The sequence below is a fragment of the Leptosomus discolor genome, chromosome 1 (assembly GCF_034619465.1).
Source record: "Leptosomus discolor isolate bLepDis1 chromosome 1, bLepDis1.hap2, whole genome shotgun sequence".
NCBI lineage: Eukaryota > Metazoa > Chordata > Aves > Leptosomiformes > Leptosomidae > Leptosomus > Leptosomus discolor.
Window position 1 is genome coordinate 185397195 of NC_141391.1, and position 14954 is coordinate 185412148.

Sequence of the window (14954 nt, forward strand, 5' to 3'; positions counted from 1 at the left end):
TACACTTATTCATGGATAATGAATGAAGGAAAAAAAAAAAAGGGTACAATAAAATTCAATAATTAATCTATTTTAATTAAAGCCCCTAAACATTTATTCAGTACCTGCAGAAGTTAGACTGCCTACATGTGGTCTGTGTTGCGTATGCCCAGACCATATCTGCACCGAGATATGCACACAAATACTGGATTTCATGGTCTTTGTGTCCTTTAATGTAATCACTCCACTGGCTCTTTGATGTTGCATAGGTTTGGTGTGATGATGGAAAGAGTTGCTTCAACCATGTATTTTCACCTCTGTTTCTAAAAGGCGAAGGGCAAAACTTTTAATCAAGGACCAGTTTATCTTTAATTAGGGAAACTATAATTAGGCATTATCACCTAATTGCTATTACTGATGGAGAAAGTAATATTTTCACAAGTAGTGACCCATGCTGTATTATCACTCTGCTGTTTACCACATAATGAATCCGTATTTGTGTTTGGCAGCTAGCCAGCAAAAATTAAAAGGTAATCAACATGCTTCTCTGCAGTCCAGTCATCAAAGTCACTGGCTTCTCAGATGAATAAATAACAAAGTCAAGTTGTGATGTCCTAACAGAAACCCTTCTTTAGGAATAACTATATTTATCTCCTCTGTCAAGACATCAAATGATACTTGAAACAAATATATACAAAAAGCTCCGCAAAATAGATTAGAAGAACTGTGCTATACACCTGGTGTTGAGTTAAAAAAACAGTTTAATGTCTCAAGGCACCACCACGGTAGAATTTTATACCTGCAAGTAATCATCTAATACACTATTATACAGTTAAGGTAATGTATTAATAAATAGCTTGTGTAATTTTGGGAAGCAATCTATAAAGGAATGTCAGATATACAGTAGGCACGTACTATAATACAAATAAAAAACGAAATTCCTAGAAAAAGCATGCTGAGCACCTTTTGGTATAGGTTGAGTTTCTTATTCTAAACACTATGTAAATCTTAACTTACAAAAGGTAAAACTGAAATCTTATAGTAACTGCTTATTTAAACTTATTTTCCTGGGTATTTGCCTCTATGTCACAGGATTACTCTTAGGGACAGAGGACTCTGGTACTGGCTGCAAAGGGCTATCTTGTTCATTCAGTTGTGCATTCAAGTTCTCAGAAGTTAGGAGAGAAGAGTTAAAAACTATTTCACTTAAGTCTGATTTTATGGATACGAGATGTGGTTCTTGAAAACTTAATGGTTCTTCTACTAACACCTGTGTATTTTCTCGCGTCATTCCCATATCTGACGGTGACTTTCGTTTCATTCTTGTGTATGATTTGTCTAAATTCTCCATGCCTTGGTCAGTTTTCTGAAATCGCCCAAAGAACCAGATGAAGAAACCAAACAAAGCAAATGCCAGCAAACTTGGAATAAAAGCCAGGCATTTGACATCAAGGCTAGAGCCTGTGAATCTGCTATGCAAGAACATGTCTCCTTCGGCATAGGTCCGGTTGGTCAATGGGTTAGTGTTATTTGATCTCCACTCCCAAGATAATTTAGTTCTATTAAGGTCTTTCAAGCTTTCTGAGTCCTTTACTGTATAGATCTTCTGTCCAGGACCGATATATTGACCATATTCATGCGGTTTGTAAAATATTTGGTTCTTCCACATATTCAGATCCAAGATTAAAACAAGGAAGATAATTCCATAGTTAAACCATTTGCCTGTTTGGAAAAAGAGAATTCTGTCATCTGATATATCCATTTTAGAAGCAGTACAAATGCAGTCATATGTAAAAGGTACTCAGAGGAAAAAAACCCCACCTTTTAAAATTAATTTATAAGGCAAAGTTGTAATAAAATTTCCATCGTAGTCAGATTTATCTGTAGTATTTATCCCCTAGTATTTCACAATTAGGTCTGGGCACATAATAAAATAATTTTGTAATACAAGCATAGCAGTATATCAATTGAATTCACATTGCAGCTTGTAGGTGACCTGTTGATTAGACCACTAGGTGATATGGTATAGATCAATAAATCTATAAAAGCCTTAATTCTAGGGCTTAAAAAATATTCACATGGAAATTTTCCATGAAAAGACCATATTTGATAGAACTGTTCATAAGCCAGGAAAGGCTGAAGTGACTGAAGTTTTTGGTGTTGGTAATCATGTAAATTTTAAGAGTATATACATACATTGTTTGACATACCAACCATGGTGTGCAGACATATTCAGGTGGGGGCAATTGGATAAATTGTGATTTAGAGATATTACAGCCTCGAGAAATATCAGAGAGATTGTAGGCTTGGTAGGCTAGACAGCTTAGCTTTTCCTGTAGCCTGTGTAGTGAGAAACCCCTCCAAGGAGTAACTCATAGTCTAACATTAAGCTCCTGCAATACTGGAGGAAGAAACTTTTTTCCTTTTATTATTTAAACTTGCTCTTTTGCATGCTTCCTCCAGGCACGCAAAAGACATTAAAGATAACTTTATGCAATTGCAAAGTCAGCCCTGATTTGTGTATGGTCTTGGAATGGATGAACTCTAGGTGTCCCTTCTAACCTAAATTATTCTCCGAATACACAAAAGAAATTACACTATTTTCATAGTCAAAGCATCTCTTACATTCTAGCTGGATGTATGTTAAGATCTTACCTGTGCAGCGATGACTGGCACCACCCAAGAACCAGAAAATCTACATGTCAGTATTATATGAAAGGACATGCACGGAGGAATGTTCCTGCTGGTGATGAATGATATTGGCCTATGGTGGCATCATATTCAAGTATGTTTCAAGCGACAAAGAAAATGAATGTATCAGAGTATCTATCAAATGCCTTATGCCATTGGCTTGTAAAGAATAAATGGATCCCAGTTCCTGAAAGTCTGTGTTCAAATTGTACGACCAGAACGCTCCAGGAGAGTAAGGAGGGTATCTCCTTGTATTTCAGCAATTGTGTTTAATAGTCCTCTTCAGTCTAGATTAAACTTAGACTGAAAACAAACAAGGATGTTCATTCTCTTGTGTTATTGTCAATATCCAGAAATCAAATTGACTGAAAAGTAGCCAAGCCTGTTCACATAATTCCTGAATAACTGCTCAATCTTTTTCTGGGTTGTCATTAATATTATAACTGACCTGACAAAGAAAATTATGGTTTTAGAAGAGTATCACCACATTTTATAATATTTAAGTTTCTTAAATCAACACCAAGACACTGAAAATGATGCTAAAATATGAAATACAGCAACAAACAATACAATCTAGCTTGATGTTTCCTGCAGATTTTTGCCCTGCATTTCATGTGTTTCTCTCCATCAGAATAATCCTTGCTTCCCCATCATGTACGACACTTCAACGGACAGAGACAGAATATATCTTGCATAGTGTGTGTTGATGGGCAGGCTGGGACACACATATTCACTGATCAATTGCCTGCTGTCAGACAGAATACAATGGCTGACTTCTCCCTGCTTTTTCTTCAGCTGGGCTCTAAGTTAGATGATTCTCCTTTACCTAGATACTGTTTCTTAGGACACAATGATAATGTCATTATTTTTCAGATTCCCACCCTCTGAAAAATGTTTTTGGAAGTGGCCACGCGCTCAAAAATTATTTGATGCTGAGTGTCAGATAGAGAGACAGTGAGACCAACCCACACAGAGAACATGATCACATAATTCTCATTTTCTTAGGAAAATAGGGTAAAAACGAATTACAATGAAACAAATATTAGAACCATTACGTTTATCTATGGCCAGTTTAAAAGAAAACATGATTTACTGCATTCTAAACTTCCTTTCTCTGTTATGGTTGTTCACTTGGACACTTTTTGAAATGGTAATTTGCCATCAAATATTACTCTGTGTTTCAACCAGAAAGCTGTTTCAACCAGAACGCCACTCTTTGCTACGTTGCCCTAAAGTTAGTTCCTTAAGCCATATTCTTTTCCCAGGAAAATGTGTTATAAGCCCATCCAAATATCCTCCCACTTCTTTTGTTATTGGCTTCATCAAAATATTATCTGTGGTACTTTGTGTTTCTGAGAGCCAAGACAGGTGACTTTCCAGAAAGATCTGCTAGACCCCAGGGATGGGAGGAAGGGGAAAATCTCATGTAGGACCAGTATTGCTCTTTCCCTTCAGCTAGACATGGCAAGAGTGAAGATGTGTAGGGAGAAAACAGACAACTGAAAGATCAAACTACAAAGCATAATGAAATGGGGACATTATTGAGACAGGCTTTATAAAGGCCAAAACACACTGTTATGGTTTTCTTGATTGTAAGTTTCAGGTATGACTGACAAAAGAAACAGACATCGCAATGCTGAGCTATGACCTACCTCCTCTTCAGGCATGATGGCAACCAGTGGATTTCACAGCAATCACCTGTATGACCACATTGTCCTAAATGCGACTTGTGTAGAGCAAGCTACCTAAGGAGTAAGACTTGAGATGACAGCCTGCTGCTGGTGAAGAAGCTCACTAAGGAGATAGCAGAAAACAGTAAAAATGTTGAATAGAGGTAGCCAGCTGCTTGATCTCAAGCTTCATGTAGCATCTATCCTACACTGTGGTTTCATAATTGTGAATCTCTTCTAAAATGGATCTGTCTAAAAAAGGCTCCACCTGTCTTACGTTAAGAATTTGAGTGCTTACCTGATCTGAGGGAGATAAGCATTCCAATTATTCCTGTTTCATAAAAAGCATGAACTTGAAACTCCCTCCCTCAGCCCCTAGACGGAGTTAGGCAGGCAGGAGCACGGCCCTAAGCTCTGCTGTTGGGATCGTTTGGTCAGTGTGGACTATAAAGGGTGCGTAGACAAACAGCTTAGATGCAGACACCCCAGCTAACTCAGATGAATCACAACCTGTATGTCTCAGTGGCAGCTAGAGACCTGCCTCTGTTCTATAGTGGGTCTTCTCAAAACTCCCTAAATTTCCCATTCTCAACCATTTTTCCATCCTCTGCATCACTGTCATGCTCAATGAGCTCTATGATTTTTCCTTTTCTTTTGAAAACTGTTGTCACCAGAACCAAACACTGTATATGAGCAACAGTCTCACTATAACCATATATGAACACAATGACATCTTCTTACTCCTACTCAGTATTCCCTATAGCCAAGGGCTGCATTAATCTCCTTAGACACAAAATGACTGGGAGTTAGTGCTGTCTTGGTTACTCACAGAAAGTATTTGCCTCTTCCTATAACACAGTGTCCTCTGCTGCCTATCCCTCTTCCAAGACATGTTCTTCACTGCTGTACTAACAGGCGTGATAGCCAAATAAGTCCAGTTTACCAAGCAATCCTTCCAGATCAGTGCTAAATGTGTTGAAGCCAACTGAACCAAGGCCTGACAGTGTACACTCACAAACATTTGTTTGATGATAATTCCCCATGACAAGTAATTTTTGAGATTTATTATACTGACCAACATTTAACATTATACATGTGTATAATCTACGTATATGAAACGATTGTCTATTGCAACTCAGTTTTAGCATAATGCTTTTTATAGCAAACTTTAAGTCATATATCAAGCTTATATAGGAAATAAGCTTCATAAATTAGAAGTCACTCCTGACCTCTCATCTTGCACATAAACAAGCTCAAGTTTACAGTTTTGCGAAGGGTCAGAATAAATATATTATGAAGCTACAGATATTAATTTTCTTTTAAAATATATTTATAGTTTTTTTACAGTGCTTCAACTTTCATTCCAGATGAAAAGTAGTCAGGGAAAATGGAGTCCCACACTATGAAGTCATTTAATTTGTCTCTTAACCAATTTCTGTAGGATCAATACCACTATTGCTCTAGGATTGGCTCTACGCCAGCAAGGTCTGTGTAGCCAAGAATACTGGCCGCACAGACTGGCATATACCTGGCACCATTTAGCCCTTCTTTGAGCAGGTGGATTCTTCAAAGACACAATTTGAAATGGAAGGATGTAGTATGATCAGCTCCCAAGACCGGAAGGCTCATCAATCATTTCAGCGCACTGCAAAGAGTTATACCCAGACAATTCAATGCAGTACAATGAAGAAAATCATGTGGTAAAATAGGCTGTGTCATTCAGCATTCACCACCTGGAAAAAGACCCGGTTAATAACCAGCTTTGACAGCGTTGACGTCCTTACATGCTACACATGACATTTGGAGAGGCAGAAGTCTGGTTTGGTGTATTTGGAAACATGGTGCAATATTGAAAATTGGTGCAATAAAGATCCCCCAAAAGAAAAACTGGAGGTATGCAGCTAAACAAGCATTTGCACTGGGTGTCCATGTGAGGCTGTGACTCAAATTGTGAAACCTTTTTATTTTTGCATGTCCACTCTGTAAGAGAACAGTCATGCCCTAAAAAAGGGATCTCGTGTAGAAGCCAGTCCTTAGCATCGCTCCTGAGGTCAAGAGGAAACATGAAAATTCCACTTATTAAGACCAGACTCAAATGGCCTCATGCTGTGCAACAACAGCCAGAGGCTAGTGTAGGAAACGTTGACTTTAGACTCTTATCTTAATTGCAATTTGTGTCTAAAAACATTCAGATTCCTCTGTAAAACATTCAGGTATCTTCAAAATGTTCTTCATATCTTCTGTCACGTTAGTGTTATTAGCTAGATACATGTGTACAGACCACTCAGAGCTGAACTAAGCTGCAAATCCTCTGAGGTTTTTTCACATCTGTGTGCACGGACAGCTTTGTTTTTACCTCTAACCTTTCTATTTTTGCCCAAGGGCTCCCTCAGGCTTCCCTGTGTAGGCAATGCTTGGCCTCAATCTAGACACACTTTTGGTTTAACTCCACAAGCCAGCCATGCTAGGCACTCGCCAGCCATGAAGGTGATGATTTCTCCTTAGGGTGGAAGGGCACCCTGGCTAGATTGGCACTCAGAAATACGCTTATAAACAGCCAGAAAAATCTCCCATCTGTTTTGATACCCAAACCTTAACATTTCCTATTTGAGACTTATCCACATACTTGACAGCAGGTGCTCTTGAATCTCCAGTGCTGCTATTAAACGGTACCAACCAGGCCCTCTAGTGCCTTTTAACCATGAAAGAGTCTGAAGTAACAAAATTTACTTTCAAATTTCCCTGGGTGTTATAGAAACTAGGATAGACTATGTATTTTCACAAACTGCAGCCCAAGAAGAAAAAAACACAGTTTGCAATGAACCACCTGCCAAGGGACATCCGGATGTGTTAAGCAGACGCAGGAACTCAAGTTATTTTTTATGTTCATAGATAAAAGCAGCTATCAAAATAGGATAACAATATTTAATACTGAGTAGATGCTTGCTAGGAGTTTGTAGATGCAAAGAAATTTGAGCAAAATAAGGCACTTGGTTACCAGTAAAAATATGATATACTTTTGATAGTAAATTTAAAATTACACTGAAGCATATCAGCTACAGGCTGCAGATGTTAATTCAATATTACTGCCAACTTATAATATTCAGAAATCACAAGTCAGACCTAAGAAAGGATGCTATTAGTTTAAAGTAGTAAATGGGTTAAAAATAATAGTACTGTTTTATTTACCTGCTTTTTTAGATATAGAGTTATGCAGAAGCAACATTTCATTATTTTTTGATCATGGGACATATTTTATGAAAGCTGAAATTCTCATGTAGTCACTGAATTCAGGAGCCAAGACTTTAAGACCAAACATTAAAAAAAAAAAAAAAGAAAGCAAGCAACTGTCTGAAGACTTGTGATAAAATGAGGAGATTTGGCAACACAGAGCATGTAACAGTGAAATCCTTCATCTCTACAGAACTTGCATGAAGCCATTAAGCCCACGCCAACAGAAAGGTGGTTTGAAGTCCTTTACTCCTGTGACTGTCCCTTCACTTAGAGCTGCTGCTTTGTGGGACCGCTGCTATTTAGAGCAACCCAGCACTGAATAGGGCTGCCCAGGGGAGTCCTAGGGCTGCTCTTACTTATATCAATCAACAGTGACTGAAACAGACTATAAAAGAACTTATGAAGAATAAAATTTGCCAGGAAAAAAATGATAAATATTATTTCAGCCATGCTTTCTTTGTCCTTGCTATTTGGGAGAAAAGGGTTTCCAGTTTCCAAAAATCAGGGCACAGGTCACAGATTTACAGCCTGATGTTATCCCTACAGCAAGTACTAAAATAAAAATATTCTGGCTTTAGTCTTTTTTTTTTTCCTGTATCCCTATAGCAAGTACTAAAAAATATTCTGGCTTTAGTCTTTTTTTCCTGCTTGTTGCTAAAAAGAAGTCCTATGGTTGAATTTAACATTCTGGATCCCATGGATTAAACAAGGCTTAAATACAGCAGGCTTCCTGCCATTATCAGTGTCCTACCCTTATGTCATCTGCTACCGTTGCATCCATGTGCATCACTCCCTACCCTCATTTTAGGTCGGATTACATTCATCTTGTTATATATATATATATATATATATTTATATATATATATTGAACCAGTCCTTTCTTTTATTAGCTCCTTGATTTGAGTAGAAAATTACAAGTATCTACACATCCTCACAATAACTAGAGCTTGAAAATGATCCAAGATGATACCCTAACCTAAGACAAGAACTTATGGCAAGAACAGATGGTTCAAGCAAAACTTACCCAAAGGGAGGTTCTTGTGCCATGTGTTATGGATGTTTATTAGATCTCCTAAAGGGTGTTGTAGCACCGAGATAAAACAGGCACTCAGTAGACAGAGTACGTGACGTGCAGTCAAATGGATTGATTTGTCTAGTGAATCTAATAAATGGATCTTGTTAATGCTGAGCAGGGAAAAATATTCCTCAGCCCCTATTCATTAGCTCATCCTCATTAAAAGAATGCCTTCTCGCCAGAAAATCAGAAAAGCCTCCAGTCCTCTCTGCAGAAGATTCTATAATGCATAAATATTGGTTTCTCTCAGTTGGTCTGTTTTCAAACAGCAGCACTGCTAGCAGTTTTATTTCTGATCCCTAATTTATGTTATTTGCTGTTGCTTATTCTTTGCTCTTCCTTGATTATCATTAATATCCCTGTCTCTTCTACAATGCAAAACTGTTCTTTGCTTTCAGTCCCTCTTCTACCACACGTTGTTCTTCATCTACATTAATTATATCCTGAGTTTCTGTATCTGATGGCGCAGCCCACCCTACCATGCCTCAGTTATCGTTTGTGCCCCTCTGAGCACCCATTCCACTACTACTCCTTATACAATGGAATAATTGCAGTGCATCTGGGAGCTTTGTGGGACTGAGCCCCTCCACATTCACGCTCCAGTCTTGAGAAATAGAAAAAAAACCTTTTTTACTATCCTGAATACCATCCCTATAATTCACATCAAATACTCGATGCTTACAGTCTTTTTTTTAAAGTCTCTTTTTCCCTTTTGCTCACTTGGGAGACAGGAATGTATTCATCATGTACACATCTCACCTTCTCTCACCCTACACCTTCTAGGCACTGCCCATGAGATCATTTACTTCACCCTATTCCATACACCACTAGTAGCTCAAACAGTCCCACTCAGACGTGCCCCAGCCTATTTTTCTTCTTGCTGGCTCTTTGTTCTCTTTCAGTATTCCAGCAGGGCACCTACATCCAGTTTTGAAAAATCTTCCATGCCTCCATCTATACTTCCTATTGGCCCGTATTCCTTCCCTCATTCAATAGACAGCAGGTAACTTTTGCACTAATTTTCTCTTATTGTCTGGTTTTTAATCTGATCGCTCAGATTGCTACATTATGTGCTGAAAATGCCTTTTCTGGGGCTTCATTCAGCCTCGAATGAGTCCTGGGTTCATCATTCTTTCCTCCTTGGCACATTTTCTTCCCTTGGCTTTTGCTGCCTGGTGAGCTCGGGACTCACCTGCTAGCTCTTGGCCTCTCTGTCTTCATATCATCTCTGAATGCTCCTTTTGTCCCTGCTCTGCAGGAGTTTCATACGGCTGTGTCATTGGATGCCCTCATCTATCTTACTCCTGTACAGGAATGTGCTGTGATTGTTTATATTATCAGTTAAAGATGCTTGTCAATTCACATCTGCATTTTTTGCTATCCATTATCATCCAACTCTTCTCAATGTAGAGGAGCTATGCTCCTTCTGTATAGCTTGAAGGTAAAACCAAAATATTTATCCCTATTTAAACCTTCTCTTTTTCATTCCCTACTGTTATTAAAATACTGTCTTACAGTATGCAAGGATCAGGTACTCAGGTACTTTTTATCTATATCTATCATCCATTTGAATAACTGCAATTCTATTTTATTTGAGGTTATTTAACTGTCTGCTTCTGGTTACATGACTGATGGAAGTATGGTTATGATGGGCTTTGCCAGATGAGAATGACCAAAGTTATAAAAATATATTAGCATAAATCATGGCAAAGGCATCTGAAAGCATAAGAGATTTGAAAATGAAATAAGCTGCTAATTCCCCTGGAGAGTAATTTTAGATAGAAGATCTCTGAAGCTACATTAGGTATTACTTAGCATCACAAGAAGCTGCTGAAATCCATGAAAAACAGCAGGTCTCTGATTCGTAAGAGATAGGTTCTCATTTTCCCGAGACGTTTATATATGGATGATATGGATATGGACAGACAAACAGATAATGTGGGACACATACACACACAAGGCATGGGGTTAAGAACATGTTAGCACACATTTATTACACAGAGGCGGTTCACTGTGTGACTGTATCACAATCTGTAAGATTACATACCGGTTATATGTATGTGATATTCCTCTTTGAAGATCTTTTGGAAATAAGGTACTTTGAACTGCATGTGTGCAGATGGCAAGCCTGGAAGATTCACTTCAACATCACCCATAAAATGTGGAAACTCCCAATCCTGTTAAAAAAAGAAAAGTAAGAGCCTAAATACAAGCTTTCACAGTATAGTTTTGCCTTTTAAAATGGCTTAAATTAATAAAAAGGAAAGGTTCTATTTTTAAGCCTCCCATTATTGGATTTTCTTACTTTAAGTTTCCATTTGAAATAGGATACCTTGTTTATATTAGATATTACAATAGGATTTTTACTTCAGCTGTATGTAATTATGTATTTAAAAGTCCAATTCAGAATGACAATATTGAACCACTGTACCATCTGATAGTATAAAATAGTCTAAGCACGTGAATACCTATATAGTAACCTTGCAATATTAGTTACAACTTCTGTTATGAATTTGGCAAACAATTTACAGGTAAGAAATTGGCAAAAAAGGCCTGAGTCTTTCAAACATTTCATATATTTGTATTTTACTTGTTCAACTTACAGGGTGTTTTCTGTATTTGGCCTTAATACATCTAAATAAACACTCCCTGCAAGCACAGGCCCTTCAGCATAACCTGCCTGAATCAATCCAAGCACAGTTTTCTGCTGTCTGCTATATCTCAGCTGGCAAGGTAATGCTGGAAATGTGGAAGCCCTTACCAATCATTGTGCATATTTTGGTAGCAAGTGGTAAAACAGCTGAGGAGGAGCTGCATTTAAAGGAATTTTTTGCTTGGTTATCTGCACCCACCATCAGTGACTTGACAATAGGTAAAATAGCATGGCTCATTAGAGCCAAAACTGAAAGTCTAGCAATAGTGCCAGAATCACTACGATTACTGCCAGAGTAGTTACTCTGTGCGCTGCAGACTGTTGGTGATCTGCTGTTAAAAACATACTGTCCCTGTTCCCCTGCATACCCCTGGATTTGCATCCCGCAAGTTAGTGCAACAAGCACTTGAATTACTAAAAGTAAGATAAGGGAATCTGAAATGTGAGGAGCTCTGTGAGTGACTTGTGCTTCCTTCACATGAAAACCATTCCAGTGCAGCCATTGCCCCAAGAAAACCAGTTCCTTTTTTTTTTTTTTTTTGTTTGGTTTTATAAGGCTGGAAAGTTTCTTACCAGGATAATGAAAAAAAAAAATATTCAAAATGAAAAATCATCTCTGAAAGATAAATCACTATATATAACTTAACTTCCAAGACTTGCTAAGTGCTCCAACATTTTCTACAGTGGAAGGGAAATGGAAGACTTTTATCAGCAGGGAATAGCATGGCCCAAATACTAACAGCAGCTGGTTTGTGCTAACTTTTTGTGATACTGAGTTAATTGGCTTAACAGGAGTACGAGCAAGGAGAAATCCTGACTCTGTGTATCCGGTTCTCAGTGTTCACAGCGATACAGAGAGTGCCAATTTACAGATGCAGAAGATAAGAGAAATAAGGATGCTCTCCTTTTGCCTTATCACTAATGCAACGCATGCACTCCTGGTCACGAGGTATGGTAATAACTGCCCAGCTGCACGATCCCTTACACTGCATCTGCAACCATCCCCTTGTGGGCAGTAGACACTCAAAAAGTACCCAAAGATAAAAATTTTATGGTTGTATGCTCTCAGTTCACAGTATCTAATATACATCTCTGGACTGGTGTCTCATGTTAAGTCATACATACTCTCACCCAGGAATAAATAGGAAGAAATACATTACATATTCCTGAAGATAAACGAATGGAGAGCTGTGGATTCTGCATTAGAAATAAGTAAACATGGAACTATAAATCCAGCCTCCTGCTCTTGCCTTGCCCCAGTGCTCCTACTGTGCCTTTTGCTGATTTACAGATAAAATTCAACCATACAGAAATTTCTATTGGAATGTGTCTTTGCATCTGAGTTTTATAAAAAAAGTTCAGCATTTTTTCTGATCTGTATGAATATTACTTGATAATGAGTAACGACAATGCAAGTGCTGCCAGATGTGCAATTTACTGTATTACTTGTCTCAGCAAACAACTATTGAGACTGGAAAACATTTCACAAAACAAAAACAAAACGGGGAGATCCAGCTCCAACAGTGTGCTACTGTTCACACTGTAACAGACAGGCGAATGGAGAGCCCAGTAGAAAAATACGTATTTGACACTCCAAACTGTGGCTGCCTTTCACATGTATATTATTTCACATTTTCTACATATATACCCCATACTGTATGAAGCATGCCTGAATCGTATCATGACCTCTGTTACCCGGTAGCCCTGTAATATGTTATTGCCTTTGCTAGAGAGATGTGAACAGGCTGGCACTGGAGACCGCACAGCTATAAACAACTCACCAGTGCTCAGCTAAAGGAATGCAGATTTGGGGCTGGACAAAGCTGCTTTTAGGGGTAACAAGGTGAACAAAGAAGTATCTAACACACGTGAAAGGCACTGTGTATAGTACACTTGGCTGTAACAGGCTCTACCTGTCTGTAGAGCTTCAGATCAGTGAAGAAACAGCAAGGTCTAAAAGTGTGTTAGGAAACATAAAATGCCCCCAGGTAGATCCTAGAGTGAGGAAAAAGAAACCATCACGATGAACATCATATCCTTCTCAGCAAAGGACTCCAGATGCCAATGATACGCCGCAATGCCTCCACTGACCCCTGCCAGACTCAAACTGCCCGTTTCAGGACCCAGAGGAGCGGGAGGAGGGTGGATAAAACACCAAGAAAAGCAGCAGAAGCTAAGAAGTGTGTGTATAACAATTTTGACATTATTATTATTATTACTAAAACTTCTTTCTGTGCACAAGCATTATTTTTGGTAATAATGAAATCTCAACTAATAATGATTCTTGTATTACACTGTTAAAATTTAAATACTAATAATAAATTCTTGGCTTTATCTATAAGGCATTTCTTCCTCACTGATAAATAATGTTTTGAATGTACCACCTTGCTCAGTACAATTATAAAATCTGTTATTTAAGAACATTCCACTGGAAATGTAGAAATATTTTTTTTTTAAAAAAAATAAAACAAAACACAATAAAACATATTTGAAAGCAGTATTTTAAAAAGGAAACTAAAATAATGAGTTAAACTTACTGACTTCCATGAAAGTCACTACAGCCACAGCACTTAGGAAAATGAAGCATCAATTTAGGTGATTAAATAGCCTTTGGGGTTTCATTTGGCTCACAGCTTTGGTAAGTGTCAGCATTTACTGTCCATGTAGTGACATTATCACCTGTGGACACGTAGCTGCAGTAGTATTATTGTGCAGGAGAAGAGCAGATGACTATTAACTTTTCAGGCTAATGCCAATATCAGGTTCTCAAATCCAAACTCAACAAAGCAGCCATTTTGCTATCTAGGTTCTAAGAAAGTCTTGTTCAAAATCTTTTGTCTCTGTTATATTTTTTTCCTTACTGACAAGCAAAACACAATTTACTTTCAGCAATATCCAGAAAACTGTTTTTGCAAGAAATTCAAGGTGTCTAGTAGGAATAATGTACCTCACTTGTTAATAGGTACACTAACAGTGCAAATGTACAAGCCCATAAATCTAATCGTTTCCCTCTCTGGAACACAGCTCAGGTCTGGATCACACTTTCATACATGGTATTTTCTCTCTGTGGTCTCTGATATCAGCCTGTGCTATCCATCTGTGCTCACCTCTGGAGCGAGTGATATACACTATGTTCTTTAAGTTCTCAGCTCATAATTATGCAAAGTTCATTTGATCAGCTTTAGCCCTTATTGCTGAGGTGCCTGTACTCTTCCATATCTGGGAGCTCATTAGACACTGGGCTCAAAGTACCATATTTAGAATATAACTCTACTTGCAGAATTTGAAAAATAAAGCCATGCAAGCATACTGTTAGCTCATATTTGTATCTCTCATACTGTATGAAGAGATTGTTTCTTCTCTAAATCCATCAGCATCAAATTGCTAGTATTCATCTACTTCAGTGGTTTCCAACCTGAGGGTTCTGTGGCATACCTCCATGCAGTTTAAGAAGAAGAAATCAACCCAGAACTAGCAGGCTTAAGTCAGCTGCACAGAGGTGTCTAACTTCACTGGCAAGTTTTGTGGGATGTGCAAATCAGATGAGGTTATTGCCTCATTTCACTCTAGTCATGACAAAAGGGCAGGCAGAGGATGAATTTAAGAGCATTGAGGGGTTCATCCTAGTGTTGCAATGGGCAGAGGGAGCACC

At 38.2% G+C, this 14954-nt stretch overlaps 1 protein-coding gene across 1 annotated transcript in view; it reads right to left on the reverse strand.

Moving 5' to 3' along the window:
- Window positions 1–1060: 1060 nt before the first annotated feature.
- Window positions 1061–14954, reverse strand: part of TMEM117 (transmembrane protein 117) — a 216508-nt gene continuing 202614 nt past the window's right edge. Inside the window, exons 6-7 of the mRNA XM_086472424.1 lie at window positions 10697–10826; window positions 1061–1701 (exon numbers count right to left, since the gene is read on the reverse strand). Coding sequence (XP_086328550.1) covers window positions 1061–1701; window positions 10697–10826 — 771 coding nt within the window. The remainder of the gene's footprint in view (window positions 1702–10696; window positions 10827–14954) is intronic.